Raw genomic sequence first — 21,116 nt, 5'->3', positions numbered from 1 at the left:
TTTCTCGTTTTCCTTCTATGTCTCTGGCCTCTCCACAGCCTCCCCTTCATTGGCCTTTTCTCATTTGCTCCCCTTTCAAGCTGGAATTCTCTGGGCCCTGATCTGGCCTCTTCTCTTCTCACCCTGCACCTCTAGGGGATCTCATTAATGGGTCAACGTATAAGGGATTTCCTTTTAAGAGTCCCTTAAACACTAAGGATTCATGGGACATTAGAAATAAGAAAAATGGATAGATTTGTTGCTTAAAATGATTCACATTTTTGCAGTACACAAGTTTTTGAGATTTTCAGAGTAGGAAGTTCTCCTCAAAGGCAGATGTGGTCACGTTTCACTGCCACACAACTGATATAAAGGTTGAGAACAGAAAATAGGCTATGGGGGGTACAGAGTCTGTGGGGAGTGTAGGATGCTCACCAAGGTCAAGTTGATACAAACAGGAGTACAGTAGGGCTGGGCTTATAGACTGGACACCGGGCCCCCTACAGGCCTGAGCAGGGACTACAATCACGTGCCACCTCCCGCGTCGCCACAGCTGATTGGTCCTATGGGCACTGACCAAAGGACAGCCATCAGGACACTGTTCAGGGAGCTATGACTGGTACCTTGGCTCCACATAACAAACTGGCCAGTCTGATCTTCCCTCAGGAGAACGTGCTGGTGCTGAAAAGTCATACAGACTCAGGGCCTGGGGCAGTCATTACTGCCCATATGCCAGAAAAGTTAAAAAAGAAGCTCTGGCGAAGGAGCCAGTGGAGAAAGGGGAGAACACAGTAGACAACAGCTGGAGGCTCGGAATCAGGGGAGGTGACAGGAAGGCATGAGAGAGGCCAGGCCCGTGTTGCCTCTGCTCCAGCTCTCCCCAGCTCCGAGCTGACTCTTCCAGTTGTTGCTGGGGCTCTGCTCCTGAGTAGTCTCTGATCTCCCTGCTCTCCCTCCCCACCCCTACCGCAGCTTCATCGGGGAAGACCTGCACCTTGGCCATCATTAAGCCAGACGCAGTGGTCCACGGAAAGACCGATGAGATTATGATGAAGGTAAGAGAGACAATGCTTCCCAGACAGACTGCCCTCAGGTCTCCTCTGGTGGAAAAGCAGGGGTGGGGCATCGAACAACAGTGTGCTAGTGGGAAAAGGAGGCTTCTGAGGAGCTCCAACCAAAATTCCACTTAAGTCAACGAAACATTTTAAATCCGTTTGGGACAGATACGATGAGGGTGAGGGTCTTCGCTGCTTTTGATGTTATCTTTCCCATTCTCTTTTACTTTTCAGCACATTTGAATGTGAATTTGGGCTTGATTTACCCTTTCACAATATATGTATATTTTACAGATCCACGAAGCCGGTTTTGACGTTTTAGCAAATGAAGAGAGAACCATGACAGAGGCAGAAGTGCAACTTTTCTATCAACACAAAGCTGGGGAGGTCAGATCATCTGCTTCCACACGTCAGACACACTCTCATTTCTTTCTCTTTCTCCAATATTATGTTTATAGATTGATTGTTAGTTTGGGAGAAAATAGAGTATTACAAAGAACAAGAATATGAACAGCAAGAAGGCCATGAATTTGCTCTCAGAATAATGATTATAGTCTGTATTAGGTAAAAAGTTCTCTGGTTGCAAGGAAAGAGATTTTGATTCTAACTTAAGTAATGACATAAAGAATTTATTGGAAGGATACTCCATAGCTCCCAGAACTGAAGAAGATAGTTGAAGGAGTTGAACAAGAAGGTGTTAGGGAGAAGAACCAAAACAGTCGAGGTGCTTGGGTGGCTCAGTCGTTAAGCAGCTGCCTTCAGCTCAGGTCATGATCCCAGGGTCCTGGGATCGAGCCCCGCATCGGGCTCCCTGCTCCGTGGGAAGCCTGCTTCTCCCTCTCCCACTCCCCCTGCTTGTGTTCCCTCTCTCGCTGTGTCTATCGCTGTCAAATAAATAAAATCTTAAAAAAAAAGAACCAAGACAGTCGTAGGGACCTTAGGAGCAGAATCCCATGAACAGTCACTTTAGGTGCTGCTGTTGGACAACTCAGATTCAACCACTTTCCACGTGCTTCTGCTTCTGACTCCCCTACTTGGGACGGAGGCCTAGTGGACCTAGCTTGGTCATAGCCCTACCTCTCAGGTGAGGTGTGTGTGTTTGGTGAGGGTGGAGGGGGTGGGGGGGCGTCATGGTTGTCAGCCAGACTAGGCCAAGTGAAATGGGGAAGAGCTGCTCCCCAAAGGAAAACCAGAGTACTGCTACTTGAAGCAGCAGGAAGGGTTGCAAGGCATTGCAAAAAATAAGTCTTAGCTACATCGCACCCAATGGTTATCCAGCATCCACATGGTTTCCACACATGTCCCTACCTAGCTTGTTATAGTCTCTCACTCAACCCCAAACAAGTCAACTCAAAGTCTCATTTTCCTGCCTTTGCCTTTATCTGGGTTCTCTGGGTGTGGCTGGTCATCACCACCACCCCTCCCTGGGCCCTCCATGGGCATGCTGGCCTGTGGCAAGGCTGCTCGCTGAGGGTGGGAGGGCCCGCTGACCCACTATAGGCCCCAGGACCCCCTGCCCTGGGTCACCATTTCCTCTCACTGTGCTAGGAGGCATTTGAGAAGCTGGTACATCACATGTGCAGTGGACCAAGCCACCTCCTGATCCTCACCAAGCCTGAGGGCACAGAGGACGTGACCGCTGCCTGGCGAACGCTCATGGGGCCCTGTGACCCTGATGTGGCAAGGAGGGAGCAGCCTGACAGGTGATATCACCAGCTGTGTTCTTTTCATTTATCTCAAAACCTAGGAAGCCAAGAGCCCTGCTCTATATTCAGCCCCCAAACCCCCTTTTATGTATGTATTTTATGTATATTATGTATATTTATGTATATTATGTATATTTGGAGAGACTCTGACCTCTTTGTTATCTATTTGCGGAGACCCCGCTATCTTCACCCTCTGATCCAGTCCTACAGTTAAGAGGGTTCCATAGTGTGGTCCCAGAAAACACATGCAACACTCATCCAGGAAATACGGATTGCAGGGTCCCAGTAAAGTCTGCCAAGTCAGAGACTCTGGGCAGGGCCTAGGGATCTGCATTGTAGACTCAACTCTCTCCACTCTCCTCCCCACCCAGGGTGTTCTCAGGCCCCCTAGAGTCTGAGCACCTGGTTCTGCATTCTGCATTAGGCTGCCTTGGTCCTGTATTTAGCCTGGCGTCACCAATGCCAAATTCACTGTGTCTTGCCTTTGAAGCTGAGAGAGCCCCAGCCACCAGGAAAGAAATGAGCAAGAGACTAAGTAACTGCAGTTGTACCCTGCAGTTGTAGGGGGCCAGAACATTCATACGTGGGGCTAGTAAGACAGCCTAGGGTTCAGATCCTAGCTAACCACATACTCAGGTAAGTCCTTTCTCTGAGCCTCAGTTCTCTCATCTGTAAAATGGGGTTATGACACCTATCCTGGGATGCCACTGAGTGTTCTTAAGAGCACTTCCTAGGGCCATGAATTAATCTCTCTGTGCCTCAATGTCTTCATCTGAAAAATGGGTAGTACAATGCCTCAAACATTGATGTGAGGATTAAATGAGCGTATGTACTTACATATGTATATATATGTATATATACATATGAAACCCTTGGAACAGTGCTTGACACAAAGGAAGCCCTGGCAATATTAGTATTATCTTATGGGGATATTGAGGAATTAACGATGCACACCCTCGAGCTCTTGGCAGGGTGCTAGTCCCTGGTAGTGATAGCACCAAAATGGGAGCTCCCGAGCTTGCGCCGTGACTCGTGCGCATTTAAACTGAGAATCGTGACAGAGTGTCCTTCACAGAGCTGTGGCGCAAATGAAACAGGATCATGTATGTGAAGTACCTGGCAACCTGCCCAGAACACCCAACATCACGATGGAATAGATGTCAGCTACTGTCCTTGTTGTTCTTGGCATTTCCAACGGAGAGAAAGCCATTTCACAGAAACACGGGGTGCTAACTGGTTGCTGGTGCCCATGTTGCCGGAGAGCAAAATGTTTCTTTGCAAATGAAACGATTGTTTCTTGTGCATTTTACCGATGTTCGCAGTCTCCGTGCTCAGTTCGGCACAGAAATGCCCTTTAATGCGGTCCATGGAAGCCAGGACAGAGATGCCGCCAGCCGGGAACTGGCCTTGCTCTTCCCCACTTTTAAGTTTTCAGACGAAGTTCTAGAAGCCTCTCTGGGTAAGTCATCAAGGCCGTTTTGGTTCTTTATTAAATCTGCAGTTAGTATTTGGTGGGGGTTGATAATAACTATGTGGTAACTGAGTCTTCAATCTAAGAAGGTCCTACTTGAAAAAGAGGGGCCTATAATTATATAACTTTAGTAGCAGTCCTGATCTGTTCTGTGTTTTCACAGAGTAATGATGTTGCTTTTTAATACTTCATTACTTTTTTTTTTTTTTTTTTTTGCTGCATTCTTACTTTGGAGTCATATTTTCATTGCAAAGTTACTTTGCATTTTCTTGTGGAAACCACTGGGAAAATGTAACTAGCTTTCTGGAATCCTGCTTCAAAGCCACTTAGAGGCCAGAGGTCACTTCCTCATTTCCTCTGTGCTTCACACACCCCACGCCAGGCCCTTGGTGGGGTTGCTGGGCAGTGGAGCATTATACAAAAGGGCCCTGAGCCTGCTGTGACTCTTGTATCCCTCAGCCCCCACATTTTGGGAGAAGCGTGCTAGGTCATCTCCACCTCCAAATCTGGGTGAGAAACCCAAGGGGTCCAGAGTGCATGTGACTTACCCCACTCCACAAGTAGAACTAGGCCTGGCCTATGATGCTCCTGCTGCCGAGTTGGGTATCCGTGGTCTGAGCTTGAGGTGAGGTGGGAGGGGCCAGGGGGTGAGTATCCTGGGAAAAAGCAAAGGATGTGAGGGTGCGATTCCTGGGAGAAGACTGCATGTAGATCTGAAATGGTAACAACACACTTGTGCACAAATGTTTGGGTTTTAACCAATATATTCACCTAAATGTTTGCTATGTTCACAGTCTCCTCAAGATCTGAATCCAGCTGAGTAAGAATAGGTGGCCTGAGGGCAATGGAAGATGGCACAGGAGCTGGCCCAAGCCGGCCCTCATTCAATCCTTGTGGCTGCCTGCTGCCCGCTGAGGGGCAAGCTGGGTGCGGCGGTGGGGTGTAGAGTAGAGAGAGCACGGAAGTGTGGCTTTATAAGGATCAAAGAGACCCAGTTTGACACATGCAAGTGTGTGATGTGTGTGGTTCTTCAAAGCCATTCCCCTGCTGGGAGGAAATCTCACTCTGGTGACCGGGGCCTGCTTTCCTTGAGGGACCTGCCCTCACAGAGCTCCCCTGATGCATTTCCTTATGTGTCCAGGGTCATGGCACGTCTTCATCCTTTGGGGGGCGATTGGAGACAAGTAGAATAACTCAGGGCCCAGTCTGGGGAAGGAGGAGAGTGGCCCGGCTGGGGAATACTCATCAGAGCTGCTGAGGAGAGTGTTGGGAGATCCCGAGCCTGACGTTTGGGCCCCAGGTGATAATGAGCGAAGCGGACAGTTCCACAGGGGTCTGAGCCCAGACACATCCCAGGGATAAATAGCCAGCCTCCTGAGAGCATGATTCTGAAGCAGCCTTGTTGGGGTGCTGATGTGCTGCTCATTTGTTTGATGTGTCAGTCCTCCTCAGTTGTCAGGAGCACAGTGTGCTTCCAACTTACCCATCACTGTCTCTGCTAAGGGTCAGGGCTCAAGGGCACTGGAGACAAGACCATCCTGGGTTTGGAATCCTGGCTCCGCTAGTTGTCAGCTGAATAGCCTTGGGAAAGTTACCTTTCTGGGCCCCAGGTCCCTCATCTGTGAAATGGAGATATTGACAGACTCATTATTAGCCCCGTATGACAGACCCATTATTAGCCCCATAACAACATCTCCACAACAGGGATCTTCCTCACAGGGCTGTTGTGAAGATGGAAGGACACAAAGGATATTGAAATTCTTAGCCTGGGGCCTGACACATATTAAGTCCTCAACAAATTACTCATTCTCCCGATTTTTTTTTAAAGGTTTTATTTTTAAGTAATCTCCACACCCAACGTGGGGCTCAAACTCACAACCCCAAGATCGAGTCTCATGCTCCATCAACCAAGCCAGCCAGGTGCCCCTCAATCTCCTAATTTTTAATTCCTGGTCCAGAACATATGTATTGGGACCTTTCTCTGCTGTCCCTTCCACCCTGACCCCTCACTTCATTGTGATGTACTTAGATCCCCTTTTCCTGCTGTTTTGTGGATGGTGAGTGGGACAGAGGACGGGCACAGGGCTACGTTTCGGAAGTCCTGCAGAACATCTGTCATCCCACAGGCCACGGGGCTGAAGGAGCGGCGGCCCCCACTGAGGCACGATTCCCTGAGGACACGGACTGAGAGGCTGGGCTGCTCGTCCAGAACATGTGACCAGGGGCAAGGCCAGGAGATGAAATGTCAGTACACTCGAATCAGCTACACATAGGAAAGCTCCAGAATCGGAACTTACTCTTTTCAGCACCAATACTTTTTTGGTTTAGCTATGTCTCATGAACAATAAGAAGAGTATATACTTTCTTGCCTTATTAAACAGTATAGAGAATACAGTTTTTTGCTTTTGTTTTTTGCTACCTCTGGGATTTTATAAAATAAATGGACATCCATTATTTTACCCTGGCGTGATATGGGGACATCTCAGGGGATACTGAGTTACACAGGACAGTGTTTCCCTAATAATAAATCTACTTTGTGGACTAAACAAGTTTAGAGTTCAAGTTGGTAACTATGAACTTGAAAACAGTGCAAAAAGATTGGCTATAACACTTCCAGGCATATGGACGTGGAGGCAGATAGAAATTGGCTTTAATCTTCCTGCTGCCTACCCAGTCACGGGGACAGTCCTGCAACACTGCCCAGTTGGCCACCTGAGGTTCTCCATGAATCAGGCCGTGTTCATAAAGAAATGCTTGGGAGTTACATTTGGAACCAGGGTTCATCTGATTTTCTTGATGCTCCCTCCCCCTGTTTCTTTGGTTTCTGATTCTGGCTACTGCCTAATTTTAAAGTCTGAGAGCTCCCAGTGGAGCCAAGTTGCCTCCAGCTTTCGCTACATCACCTGGTTGAGCCCATCCTTCCATGGCTGTGCCCTTGAGGTTGAAAATTTCACAGCGGGTTTTCAATAAAAAGTAACTATTATTACCCCTGTGAATAGTAACATGGATAGCCACTCCCTCCTGCTAGTTTGCTCTTTGGTCCATTTGAAAATTCACTAAGCCCAGGCATCCATTTTCCCCTCTGAGGAGAAGGCCGTGTTCTACTCCCCAAGGCAAATGTTAGCGATTTCCTTTCATTTGCTGGTTTTCTCCAGAAGACTCTGCTCTACGACTTGAAGTTCTTTAAATGCACAGTTAGCTCCCAGAAGACTGCTCTTCATGGGTGCATGACTCTTTATGCCAATGCTATGCTGGCACCGGGGATGGAAGGATGAGTCAGGCTGTGTGAAGTGGGGAGCAAGGCCTGTGACGCTGGGTGGGTGGCTGCATTCCCCATGACTGTCACCTTTAAATGCGAACATGCATGCCCGTTGTATTCATTAGCATCTGTACTGACCTCCATGAGAAACAATGTACTCAGAGGGTCCCTCCCTGACAGGATGTCAGGAAAATTGAATCCACTGTTCCAGACCTCCAGATACTCAGCCCACCATGGGGCTGTGCTCTTCCCTTTGTGAGTGGGCTCAAGAGGGGGATTCAATGCCTTGGAGGAGCAGGGGCATTAGAACCCTGCACCTCTTCTACACACACAGGTGTTGTGTGGCTCTGAATGAGCTATTTGGGGGTGCACCCCACTGACCGCTATCTGATCTCCCCAGAAGCTGAGAAGCCAAAGATCTTCCATCAGTGGAGAGATGAGAAATGGTTTGCCCAAGGCCTCTGAAAGCAGTGGGGGGAGAGATAGAGTAGGTGGTGAACTGAGACTGTAGGGGTGATGCGTGTTGCTGTGATGACCTTCAAGCCTCCCCAGGAAGTAGCTGGGAGTGGTGGAGCTGGGAGAGGGGAAGGCAGGAGGGGCACTAGAGGAGGAGAAGCGGGGACACATACTTCCATCTATAACTTGGTAGAGCATTTCTTAGAGTCTGGAAGGCTCAAAGCAGAAGTAATAGGGGTGCGGGGGAGGGGGGTGTTGGGGGAGAGAAGCCTCGTGAGAGTGGCTAAAATGTCAGCCCACTCTGAGGATGAACTCCTTAGCAGAGGCCCTGGGCCTGGCTTCCTACAACGGAAGCAAACCAGGGCACGCAGGATGGGTGCTGTTTTGGGCATTAAGACTTCTCAGCTCCTGGGTGTGAATGCCTGATAGGGTGGAAGGCAGGCCCTACTGCATGAAATAAAGAGGGTGGTTCCTTTCTAATGACTGGCTCTGGCTCTCCACTTAGCGAGAGGGCCAACTGCCCAGCAGAGCCAAGGCCAGGAGTCAGGGGCTGCATAAATACAGGGAGGAAAGGTGACTACGTAGGCCATGATGTGGCCCTTGAGGCAAGGGTTCCCAGTTTTCCCAGAAGCCAGGGAGTAAACCAAAACTACCCTCATGCTGGAAATGGACACAGGCCTCTCTGCCCAACAATCAGGAGAAATGTGCAAAGGAGCAGGGCTGGGGCAGCACCAGCCCCTATCCCAGGTGGCAAGGTGTTGGAACCTCCTCCTGTCAGCTCTCCATTAGAATCTGGGGCCAGTCTCCCATTTCCCAGGTCTCATTTTCATGTTTGCCCTGTGGCAAGGGAATTCCCTCCCCTGCCAACCACCTCACCACCCCCCACGCTCTCTCCCCAGCCCCCACGCTCCAGGGTAGATGTCCTTGGCTTTCTGTTTATAGGGAGGCCAAGAGGAAAGAGGTGCTTCTCTACATTTTAGAGATGGGAGAAGAAGGAGTGTGCAGTCCGTGAAGAGCACCTGGGCATCCTTGCAAAGGGGAGCAGTGGCTTGTGCATGGGGCTGCTGGTCATCCGCCGAATTCTGGGCCTGAGGCCAGGGAGTAGTGGCAGTGGAAGCATGGCGTACGTAAGGGGCTGAGGAGAGGATGGAGACAGTGGACACAACACTGGGGAGGTCCTGGTGGCTGGGAGTGGCCGCCTGTAAAAGGTCTGCTAGACTTCAGGAGGCCAAGGAGAGGGGTTCCCAGACTGCTGCAGATGCCCCCGACAGCATAGCTGTGGCTACCACAGGGCACCGGCCCCCACTCTGAAATGCAAAGTCACTCCCTGGCCTCTTATTCACCAAGGATCGTAAGTTCCAAAAGCTGGGACACATTATCTTCCAATGTTTCCTAATGTTCTAGACATTCGGAAAACAGACTCCTTTTTAGAAGTTGCCATGATTTTTTCTTGGCTTTTATTAGCATGTGTTAAAATCATATTATCCAAACACTACCAGAAGAACATGTATTGTTCTGCATAAAGTGCTTAAGAAAAAAAAATGCAACTTATTAAATTGGACATTCTTTTCTAGTTCATAAATTTTGGGTTACAATCAGGGCACAAAAGGAGAAACAGAATGCAGTATTAGAGCGAGAAGCTTAGTGAAGGATTTGGGTGGAGACACAGACCACGCCCCATTCCTCCCACTTCCTTGCTGACTGAACACTGCACCTGCCTAAAGCAGCAAACAGCTTTGTTTTAATAAATACATTTTTCCTTCATTCAAATCAGAAAAGTTAATTATAGTAAAGCACTTTTTCTTTGACCATCTGTTTATAGCCACAGGCAAGATTTATCCACAGAGTTTAAGTGTGGAAGTGTTACTTCATTGGGCTTTCAGCTTTCTAATGCTATCTGGGTTCAAGATTGTCTCAGCAATTCATTATTGGTTTCCTTAATATTTACCTGGTACTTTTAAACACCAGCTCTATTGTGTTTGTGTTACAAATGCCAACCAAGGATATTTTCTCAGTACTAGAAGTGTCAATGAGTGGGCCTAAATAAGGCTTTATTCCCAATAAACTCGATTCTTTTTAAACTGGCCTTCTCACATTAGCACTCTGATGGCCGCACAAAACCCAAGTCCCTGTTGTGACAGATTTTTAAATTGGTGATGTTCTGGGAAAAAACAAAAACAACTTGGAAATCTCTGTGTTTGGATCTTGGGTGGTCATGTTGAGAACAGGAAAAATTGCATTAAATACACTTAAAAACATTCATTTGCAATCAAACATATTTAAATCCTCCAAGGAAGGTGCAGGCTGGTGATGGGGTGGCCTCGGTGTGCACAACCCCATCAGGAGTGGCTGGTAGGCTTGGGACTCTGCCAGTGGCACACACTCATGGCAAGCTTCTGCGCCACAGACCTCGATTCTGGGCCGCAATGCCTCTGAACTTCTGTTAGCAAAGGGAAAGGCAGGCTGGTTTTTCCTCCAAACAGTCAAGAGCAACCTCTGTGGAGTTCACCTTGAAGCTGCCCCAGAAGCTGGAGCCAGGTGCCAAGCTAAGGGCTGCAGAAGGGTGAAGGAGCACTGGCGGTACAAGAAGCCATCTTCCATCCTCTGGGGAGAGTCCCTTTCCCTCGCTCAAACTTCAGTGCTTTGGGCTTCATGAAGGAAAAGATCTTAGCCACATGTCTTACTCAAATTTTGATCTCATTTTACAAAAGCACACTGAATAGCAGTCCTGAGTGACTAGTAGAATTTTAGCTGAGTATAGCTAAGAGAATAAACTATCCTGTTCTTCGCTTCTTTCTACAGAGGAATCTGTAGAGCATTCTTTAGTTTCACAGTGATATATGCTATTTCAGGAAGCACAAGGTGATCGGACTCTGTTTCCAGGAAGTGGATGACCTACTTTAGTTTGAGCATAAGGTTCCATGACTGGCTCTAAATCCTGCCAGATATCGCTACACCAATGGCAGGATTTAGGGCCGTTGGGAGGCTCTTGGTGCCCAGTTCCTGCCAAGTGTAGCCTGCCAGAGTCAGGGCTGGGCTTTCACTATCAGTAGTTATATTTCCCCTTGATGGTTCAAAAATCCTATGGTGAATTTGTTGCCTCACTCCACTCCACCCTGTCCATCTGACTTGGAAGCCTGAGAGCTTATTGAATTAAGCTGAAAAGAGGCTCTGTACCTGCTGATATTGACGGCAGTAAGATGCTAGCTTACTATTTTGCACAGCACCATATATCATGCCTGTTACTCCAGGCCAACTACAGCCAACCTTTTTTTTTTTTTTTTTATAAAGAAAATCTATGTAAGTTGAGGTTCAGAAATGCATATATTTTTTACTTACAAATATTCATCTGACCAAAATTCAACATAACCTTTATGGAACACTTAACAATTGTTTTGTTTTTAAAATAACATTTCATTCAAACTGTATATAATTCAGTAAAGTTTTTTATACAGCAAGCAATGCTTAAACCCTGGAAAATCTGTAGAAAAGAGATTTTCACACAAAATAAGAAAAGAAAAATTTGAGGTATCCCTCACACACACACATCCATTCATTCTGACCCACGTGCACACACACACACACACACACACCTATGTGTGCTGAGACACATTCATTCTCACTCACAAAGTGGCTGCAGCATAGGCAAAAAATTGTAGGTCCAAAGGAAAATGATTGATTGTTCTAATAAAGAGTCCAGGTAGCTCAGAAAAAAAAACAAAACACAATAGTCCTCTGAGGAAATTACTACCTCAAAAAAATGTTCTCAAGATGAATTTGAGATCTAAGCCTACCAAATTGCTTTTGCAAAACAGCTCCCTGCAGTCCAAGGTGACTTGTGCAAATAGAAGGAATCAAATGAGGCTAGTTCCTGTACTTCCTTGAACAAGGACGGGGGATGCTTGCAGGTGCCCGGGGCGCTCCCATCACGCCAGGTACTGCTGCAGTGCCATTTTTGCCCTGAAATCACAAAGTTCCTGTTAGCCATCCTCTCTGAAGTGTTAATTAAGGCAAAAATCCTGTGGCTCAAAGATGGTAATGGGGGGGGTCTAAAAAGGTCCCCAAAGGGAACTCGGGTGAGCCCAGCTGGGCGAATACCGTAAGGGGCAGAGATCTGTGGTCAGCAGATAACTTCAAACCCATGCTGGCTACATTCCTCTTCCTCAGGTTCTCTTAGGAAGGGCTGCTCTTGTCCTTCCACCTGCTGCAGTGACATTCTATAGTTTCCCCTTTGTCACTGGCATTTGGCCATGATGGATCCGGAATTCTTTACTTTCTCCTACTGCCATGCAGGTTTTTAGCTGGTGCTGCAGGACACTGGGGAGGACACTGAGGGTTCTGGGAAGCTAAGAGGAAAACTGACCCAGGGAGAGGCCTTCAGGTGTTGATTAGAAGGTGCATGGGGGGCCTAGCGTTCACAACCCAAGGCTGTCTCATGGTTCAAAGGCCTTCAAATTGAGGAAGGAGGTTATAGTTTCATCTCATTCTTCTCATCATGCCTGCGGACACTGACCTGGCATAGGAGGTAGGTTGTTAGGGTGGCTGGGGAAGAAGATAGCTAGTTGGAGAAGAAGAGATGTAATGTCTCATGATAGCCACACAGGATGGGTGCATCCTGATCCTTGTAAAAGGGTCTTCCTTTGAGCTGGGACTGAGGAGGCCTCCTTGACTACTCCAATCATGAGCTTGGTAAAGTTTCTCAAGAGGCTACAATTGTGGGAATTAGGAAGTCAAGTTTTAGCAATGGTCTCCCCTGCTAGGTTATGGAAAGAAATGGCTAAAATGTTTAGTTACTACTAGCTGATGAAAGTAAGCCAAGGTAGACTGGGCATGCAATATGTTGGATGCAAGTGCAGTCTCTATAGTGAAGTAATGGGTATGACCTACGGTTTTAAAAGTGGATACTAAGGGATGTTCCTGCAATTATCTAAGACTCTATACAGTAACTACAAATAGGCCAATCCATCAAAATGGAAAGCCCCATACAGATGGTCTCTGAGTTATAAGTGAGTTGGGTTCTACAAGGTCATTTTCCTACAGAAACAAGCTTATGAATGATGCCACAGGCTACCTCTTAATGATCATCTACCTCCCCGCACAGTCCCAAGGCCCTCTGAGCCTGAGGTGGAAAGGGCTGGTTGGCAATAGCTCCTCATCTGTAAGTGTTCGAAAGTCAAAGGATCACACCTTAAAGACAGAAGGAACCTGAGAGATATCTTCTTTAGGTAACAGACTAAAGGTTTTGACTCAAATGAGAACTACCAATTCAGACTCCTTCTGAATCTTTCTCAGGGGCTATCAATGTTTGTTATATTAGACCTCAGAGACCGTAACCTTATTATTCTCCTGCTATCTCTTAATATCTAAGGAGTCTTTCAGATGGATGGTTTTTGAGGCAAGATCATCTTTTCTTCGATGGACTAGGTAGGGTAGCTCAAACCTTGATTCTTTTAACACGGTTTAAGAACTGCTGAAAACTTATGTGCCATACAAATATGGGGAAACAGCACCAGACAGATCTAAACCATTGTAGGCCAGGGCTGAAACCCCATTGTACAGAACTATTTTTATTTCTGGACGAACATAAGAAAAGAAACTCAGGGAACGATGTGGCCCTCAACTAGGAGAGACGGGCTGACCGAGCTCACCACTTAGCAGCAGCCGCTACTACCACTATGGAGGTGGAGGCATGGGTGCCAGTCCTCAAAGTACAGCTCAAATCCAGCCTTCAGCGAGTGCCTGGCTTTCAGCTGCCTTTGATGGGACACTCACCTGAGCAGCAGCGTCGGGCCGCAATTATTTGGGGGATTTGTCTTCTTTAACCCACTGGATGGCAAGCTTCAGGAAAGCAGGGGCCCAGCCTGCTCTGTGTGCTCCAGAGTCGGGCACAGCCATTCACTTAAGGAGCAATTACCAAGTGCCTTTTCCCTTCAGTGGGGCAGACAAGCAAGCTGACAGCTACGATACAGTGTGGTATGTCTTATGGGTGCTACAGGAGTCCCTGGCAGAAGGGGTCTCCTGACAAAGCCTAGGGTGGAGAATGGATCAGGCAAGACCTTCTGGAGAAGGTGACAACCTGATCTGAGTTGTGAAGGATAAATGGCCACTGTCCAGGCATTCTCTTCCCTTGCTTTCAGGACAATTCCTGTGCCTGGGTCTCTGCCTACTTCACTGGTTGTTCCTTCCTTTCCTTTGCTGGATCTTTTTCATTTACCCCTAAATACTGGAGGGCTCCAGAGCATAGTCCTTAGCCTTCCTGTCTTCTTTCCTCTTTCTTTCTTTCCTTAGGTGACTTTATCCAGCTCCATGGCTTTATATACCCTCCTATTTTATACCCTCAGCCCCATTATCCTGAGAAGTCCCTTGGATATCTAATAGCATCCAAAACTTGGCATGTCCAAACAAGAACCCTCACTTCTCCCTACCCCAACCTACTTCTCTTGTATTCCTCATTATCTTGGTAAATGGCAACATCCTATCCAGTTGCTCAGGCTAAAACTCTAGGCATTTTGCTTTCCTCTTTAATATCCTACACATTGAATCCCTGAACAAATCCTGTTGTCTCTATCTTTAGATTAAATCCTGAATCTGACTGCTTCTCAGTATTTCTACCACTGCCACCCTCATCTCTTACCTATAGGACTACAATAGCCTTGAACTGCTCTCCCTGCTTCTGTTCCTGCCCAGCTGATTCTCTACAGAGCCACCAGAGTGATTTTATACAAATTCAAGTCAGAGAGGGTCTCTTCTGCTCAAAACTCTCCAGTGACTTCCTATTAAACTCTGAATAAAATCCGAAGTCCTGACTATGGCCGACAAAGTTTTCCACTTGCTCCCTGTCGCCTCCTGGAGTGCACTTATTACCACCCTGCCCCTCATTTATTTTTCTGCAGCTCCACTAGCCTTCCTGTTGTTTCCTGAACATGCCAACCTCGTTCCTGCCTCAGAGCCTTGCACTCACTGTCCCCTCTGCCTGGAGTACTATTCATTGGAACATCTGCCTGGCAGACTATCTCATTTCATCCAGGTCTTCGATCAATTGTCACATCCTCAGAGAGGCCTTTACTGGCTAATCTATCTGAGAAGAAACTTTCTTACTCTTCATTCCTTCACCTTGCTATTTTTCTTCACAGTATGTCTCATGACCTGCTATCATATTACATATTCATTTGTCTGTCTTTTGTACTAGAATGTAAGTTCCACGAGGGCAAGGATTCATCAATTTTCTTCATCATTGTATCTTCAATGCCTAAAACAGTCCCTGGTAGAGGTTAGTATTCAAAAAATATTTGCTGAATGAATGGGGAATTCAGAGGAGAGGGGACTGGGATGGCAAACCAGATGGAACAGAATGTGTAAATGCATGAAGATGTGACACTGCAAGAGGTCAGGTGTGTCTGGAGGACAGGGTGGGGGAGCATGAAAGCAAGCTGTAGAGTGAAGGCTGTGGTAGGAGGGAGTGTACACAGCCAGGAAGAACATTTTTGGCTATTTTGAGGGTAGAGGGATCTCTGATTATGATTTTTGCCTCTCCCAGTAAATGGTGAAGACAGGAACCCCTCAGTGGTCACTGCCATATTCTCAGCAGCCAGGCCAGGCTTACACAAGGCAGGAGCTCAGTGAGATCTTGAGATAATGGATGTTTTTATCATTGGCCTTCCTTTCTATTTTAATGTCAAGAGAATGATCCCTGGATCCTCTCCAGATATACACTGAGATGGCTCAGGCTCATGTTAACTCACAGTAAGATGAGAATCTTTAATAATTTGCTAATTATTAGTTTATTTCTTACTCAAAAGCCATACAGTTGGCTCATAGAAGATTAAGAAGGGAATTCAAGAATCTAGAAGATTTTAAGTTTGGCAATGTAAATTACTAAGCAAGCCAAATCCTTTCATGAAAGAATCCAACATACCCCAAAACAAGGCCCTTTTCCTTTGATACTCACTTGTCACAAAGGTTTGAATCTGGTGACTGACTCAGTTTGTGTAGAATATCTACGATGCCCATGTCTCGTAACTTATCCTGGCGTTCTTGTGAACCTAAGAGATTAAAGCTAACAGGTTACTGGGGACATGACCCAGGCAGTTGCTCTCCTCGATGTAAAATCAACAATCTAGAGCGTTACCAGGGTCCTTTACTCCCCACCCTTCCATCCCCCTCATCTCCAGTGAAGTTGGATTGCCTCATGCTTGGATCCTCTAACAACATTCTAACTGGTCTCTCTGCTCCTTGACCCTCTTTCTTGCAGTACATCCTGGGTTCTGCCGATAGATTAATTTCTCCATGGACTACAGGGTCAAGGTCAGATTCCTCAGCCTGGCACAAGGCCCTCTGCCATTGGCCCCATCTTCATATCCTCTGTCTGGACATATCAAGTCAGGCTCTTCCTACTCCAGACAGGTCTTATTTTTCCTTCTGTTCTCTTCCACCCTCCTCTGACCTCCCAGCACTCCCTGCTGCCTCTTGTTTAGCATGTGGCAGTTCCAACTTCATACTGCTCTGTCCTATATTCCAACTAGACTAGGACCTCCTTGAGGGTGGCTGTTTCCCTGGCACCTGGATGGTACTTGGTCTCTAGGCCTATATGTTGAATCCAATTTTTCCTCCTTCCACTTTGTTCTAGACACAGCTGCTGGGTAATCCTCTTGGAGTCTTTCCTTCCCATGAAGAACCTGCAGTGACTCACTCATGCACTGATCTCCTCTAGACCCAGTGAACCAGAATCTCTAGGTGTAAAAATCAGAAATCTGCATTTTAAAGTTCCCCAGGTGATTCTTATGCAGTGAGCCCAGCACTGAGAACCACTGCTCTTCCATATTTGTTTGCTACATTGGAATCACCTGGGGAATTAAAAACAAAAACAAAAACAAAACTTATGCCTGCAACCTGCCCCCCAGAAATTCTGATTAAATTGGTCTGATGCAAAAATTCTCAGGTGAGTCTAATATGCAGTCAAGGTAGAGGACCTCTGATCCACAGAGGCCACCTTATAGACTGGCTGCTTCACTAGTCGCAGTGTATTTCTCATTTCTCAATTAGGCACCCTCTTCCTCATTAAGCTTATATGCCTGTAACCCTTACATGTGCCCCTCTGCACACAATGAAAGACCAATCTGCCCATCCACTCCCACCTCTCATCTTCTTCAAGTACATCCCCATAACCTCCTCCTCAGCTCTCTCAACAGCATGGACTGCCACTTATTTCTCTAGGGTCTCCTTTACCCCCATCCTCTGTAATCTCCTACAGTGTTGACTTTAAGGTGGGGCTCAGTGTTAACTGTCCAGCCGACTCTGGCTCGTCCCATGGATTCTCATACCAAGGTTAACTTGGATGAATGCTCAGGACCCACTGAGTGATGCCTGCACCTAGGATCTCAGGGGCATCTGCTACCTTCCCACCCATAATTGTCCTCAAAACAGATCTCACCAATCTCTTACCTTCCTCTTCATTCCATATGAGGTTTGATATACAAAACATAGCGGCCAGCTGCAGTTTCACATGTGAATGACCCTATTTGATGCAGAAAAAGAAAAAATATGGAGGCAATCTGATTTGAGGAATTTTTTTGGTAACATACCATAGGCAATTCCAGTAGGCTAAAAGTGTGAAGCAGGGCCCTCAAACTCAAATGTCTTGAGGGGTCACAAAGTTAGCACTAATGGGTAAATGGGTTGTGCTAAAGACAAGAGAGAGTGGTGGGAAATCTCGTAAACTGGGGAGTGAAGACTTGCCAAAAGATATTCACATTCAAATTTTAGAAACCCTCTGACAGGCCAAACAAAACACCTCTAGGGCTATAACTGTAGTTTGCAATTTATCACTCTATCCATGCACACAAACTGGCATAGGACAGGTTTATGCTTTAGACTTAGGCTATGCTTGATCTACATCAGGAAACATTCAGGTCACCAGTGGCCAATAAATAGGATGAATGTGGCTTTGGTATTCAGCTATTGATTATCTGATTCAAATCACTCTTATTTTGGGGGGGTTGTCCCCCAACACCTGAGTCTTTACTTGATTCATCTAATGTTTCTACTATTGTTAAAGAGCCTCCTATTCTTCTGAAACACAATTCTTATTTTTCTTTATGTACTAAAAGTACAACCACTTTTGCTTAAGTTGCATCATTTAGCCATACGGAGTGCTTTCTCCAACACAATAGAGGATCCAATAATAAAACAATCTCGAGAGATGATTTTCCTATTGGTCAATTAAAAAAAAAGTCCCCTGTACTTTTAAATAACATGCATTTCTAAGGAATTATCAGTGGCATAATATGCTCAACAGTTTCTTGGAGGATGAGATGGACTTATTTTGCCAAGTAGGACTATATTTCAACTATACAGAGACAAGAAGTGGATGACGTGGCTTTCTTCACTAGAATTCTATGGCTGGTGATTCTCTTTTCCTTTTACCTGCCAAGACTTTTAAAGAGATTCCCAGTTCGGGCTCCACAAAGACAAGACGGAACAAAATTTATCATTTGCTCTCAGCCTCAGGTCATGAATAGGGGGGATTTGTTGAATAAATGAACTTATACACAGTACAAAAATAAGTGTTTACAATGTATAAGTTCATTCAATACATATTTTTTGGGGGAAACAAACTGCTGCGGAGAAAAGTGGAGATTGGAGAGGTGGGAACATAATTTAGGTAGAGAGCACAGAAAAGATCTCTTTGAAGGAGGCAACACTTAAGCAGAGACTTAAAGGGTAGGAAGGTGCCAGCTGTGCAAAGAGCAAGGGCCTAGGGGCACTGAGAGGAAGGAAAAGTTCCTGAAAAGGTCTGAAGTACGAAGGAGCTGTAGAGCTCATGCATATTGAGGAGGTAAAGTGGAGCAACATTAGTTCAGGGAAGGAGGTGTGGCTAAATTGTGGGCCCTTCTGGGTCCTAGAGAAAGGATTTTGCTCTGAGTTGACAGGAAGCTCCTGAAGGATTTAAGCAGTGGAAAGTGAAGATCTGATTTACATTTCTAGAAGGTCACCTGGGCCGAAAGAATTGGATGACAGTGCAGAAGTGCCTAGGAGGCTATTGTGGTCAACCGGGCATGAAATGCCATGGCTTAGTCCAGGGTGAGGACAAGTGGTGATAGAAAGAAGCAAAGAGAATCCAGATCAGGTTTGGAGGAAGGGCTGACAAGACCTGCTGATAAATCAGATTGAGGTGAAAGAGCTGGAGAAACCAAGATTGACTCCCAGGTTTGAGCAACAGGATAGACGGCAGAGCCACTGTACTGAGACAGGAAAGAACAGGAGAGAAGAAATTTAGGTTTAGGGGAGATATTAAACATCAACTTCAGGAAGCATCAGACAGGTGCATGGAGATGTAATGTAGGCAGGAGGATGTAGGAGTCCAGAGTTCCGAAGACAAATCTGGGAGTCTATCTTCCACGTGACCCTCTTACCTCGCTCCTCTACCCTCCACCCCCACTAAGAAAAGAACCAGCATCTGTAGAGCTGCAAGTACCATCATGAAAGCTTGTTGTCATGGCTTCTGAAGGCCAGTAACCATTACTGTGGTTGTGTTTTCTATTGATGATACTACACAAAGTGTAAATACTGTAATGTCTATTCTATTTATCAAAACTGACTACTAGACCAGAACCCAGAAACCAAAAATGCATATAGATGATAGTAAAAGGCATGGGAGTAAATGCGATTCTCCTAAATCAGTGGTTCTCATCTCTAGCTGTACATAAGAACTGCTTGGGGAACTTTTTTTTTTTTTTAAAGATTTTAATTTTTTAAAGATATTTATGTATGTATGTATTTATTTATTTATTTGAGAGAGACAGAGACAGTGACGGAGAGCACGAGTGGGGAGGAGAGGGAGAAGCAGGCTCCCCGTTGAGCAGGGAACCCGACGTAGGGCCCGATCCCAGGACCCTGGGATCATGACCTGAGCCGAAGGCAGACGCTTAACCAACTGAGCCACCCAGGTGCCCCAAGATTTTAATTTTTTAAAGATTTATTTATTTGAGGGGGAGAGAGAGAGTGTGTGAGAGAATGAGTGGGAGGAGGAGAAAAGGGAGAGGGAGAAGCAGACTCCCTGCTGAGCAGGGAGCACAATGAGGGGCTCAATCACAGGACCCTGGGATCATGACCTGAGTTGAAGGCAGATGCTTAAATGACTAAGCCACCCAGGCATGCTGCCTGGGGAACTTTTAAAAACCCTGATGCCCAGGCTATAACCCAGACCTATTAAATCAGAATCTTGAAAGGAAAAGGACAAGGCAACCATCTCTGAAAGTTCCCTGGAAAATGCCATCATGCAACAAAGATCACAGACCTCAGGAGACCATGTAGGAGAGAAAAGAAGAGGGACTAGCTAAGCAGGAAGGGATACTGCATTGAAAGCCAAGAGAAAGGAATGTTTCTAGGAGGAGGAAATGGTCAGCTGAGTTGAAGGCTGCTGTAAGTGAGGTGAGATTAGGAGAGAAAATGGTCCTTTGGATTTGGCATCCTGGAGGTTGCTGGAGACCTTAAGCAGAGATGTTTCAGTTGAGTGATGACAGTGGAGGCCGGATGAAATGGGTTAGAATGAATTTAAAGGTGAAGAAGGAGATAGCATGTGCAGAAGATGCTTTTAAGAAGTCTGGCTATGAAAAGCAGCACAAAAATAGGTATAAATAAATAAATAAAATCTTTAAAAAAATAGGTATATCTCAGTGGATATGGGAAATCAAGAGTAACTTTGAAAAGATTAGAGATGCTATGTAGATCTGGGATTGGAAAGATGAGGGAGTTCCTGGTTGAAGCAGTATGGTTTTCATTCAACAAATATTTACTGAGCACATACTAAATGCCAGGCATCGTCCCAGGTGACAGATATAAAAATGTGCACAAAACACATGGAGCTTTGCCCTCATGGAACTTACACTCAGGCACACAAACACATGTGTATCACTATAATTGAGCTACTGCTCTGAAGGGAACAGAATGCAGTAACAAAGAATAACCCACATAGATAAGAGCCCACAAGGAAGTATCAGTTGAGCTCAGATCTGAGAGGTGAGAAGACATGCCATGAAGGAGTGGGGGAGAAAAGTGTTCCAGGCAGCTGAGCCAGCATGTGCAAAGGTCCTGAGGCAGGAAAGAACATGCATGGGCTTTTCAAGGAACAGGAGGTCAATGTAATCAACAAAGGAAAGGGGAAGGACAGGATTTGGGACACGGATGAGTCA

General features: G+C 46.3%; 2 protein-coding genes across 8 annotated transcripts in view; one reads left to right on the top strand and one right to left on the bottom strand.

The window, feature by feature from the left end:
• NME9 (NME/NM23 family member 9) overlaps positions 1–6,598 on the top strand; it is a 39,332-nt gene extending 32,734 nt beyond the window's left edge. For 4 of the 6 annotated variants that reach the window (XM_027586622.2, XM_027586625.1, XM_027586623.1 and 1 more), the window contains 5 exons: positions 952–1,034; positions 1,329–1,421; positions 2,583–2,737; positions 4,063–4,199; positions 6,338–6,598. In XM_027586622.2, coding sequence (XP_027442423.1) covers positions 952–1,034; positions 1,329–1,421; positions 2,583–2,737; positions 4,063–4,199; positions 6,338–6,399 — 530 coding nt within the window. In that variant the 3' untranslated portion in view covers positions 6,400–6,598. Of the gene's footprint in view, positions 1–951; positions 1,035–1,328; positions 1,422–2,582; positions 2,738–3,815; positions 4,200–6,240 lie in introns of those variants that run through there. The other 2 variants (XM_027586624.1, XM_027586626.2) reach the window with 2 other exon arrangements.
• Positions 1–21,116, bottom strand: part of ARMC8 (armadillo repeat containing 8) — a 120,293-nt gene that overhangs the window by 5,090 nt on the left and 94,087 nt on the right. The window contains exons 20-22 of one of the 2 annotated variants that reach the window (XM_027586618.2): positions 17,368–17,440; positions 15,875–15,968; positions 11,232–11,886 (exon numbers count right to left, since the gene is read on the bottom strand). In XM_027586618.2, the coding sequence (XP_027442419.1) occupies positions 11,853–11,886; positions 15,875–15,968; positions 17,368–17,440 (201 nt within the window). In that variant the 3' untranslated portion in view covers positions 11,232–11,852. Of the gene's footprint in view, positions 1–11,231; positions 11,887–15,874; positions 15,969–17,367; positions 17,441–21,116 lie in introns of those variants that run through there. The other variant, XM_027586619.2, reaches the window with a different exon arrangement.

Source organism: Zalophus californianus, chromosome 1 (genome assembly GCF_009762305.2).
Source record: "Zalophus californianus isolate mZalCal1 chromosome 1, mZalCal1.pri.v2, whole genome shotgun sequence".
Lineage (NCBI taxonomy): Eukaryota > Metazoa > Chordata > Mammalia > Carnivora > Otariidae > Zalophus > Zalophus californianus.
Note: the sequence above shows the minus strand (reverse complement) of the source record. Positions and strands in the feature narration are given on the sequence as shown.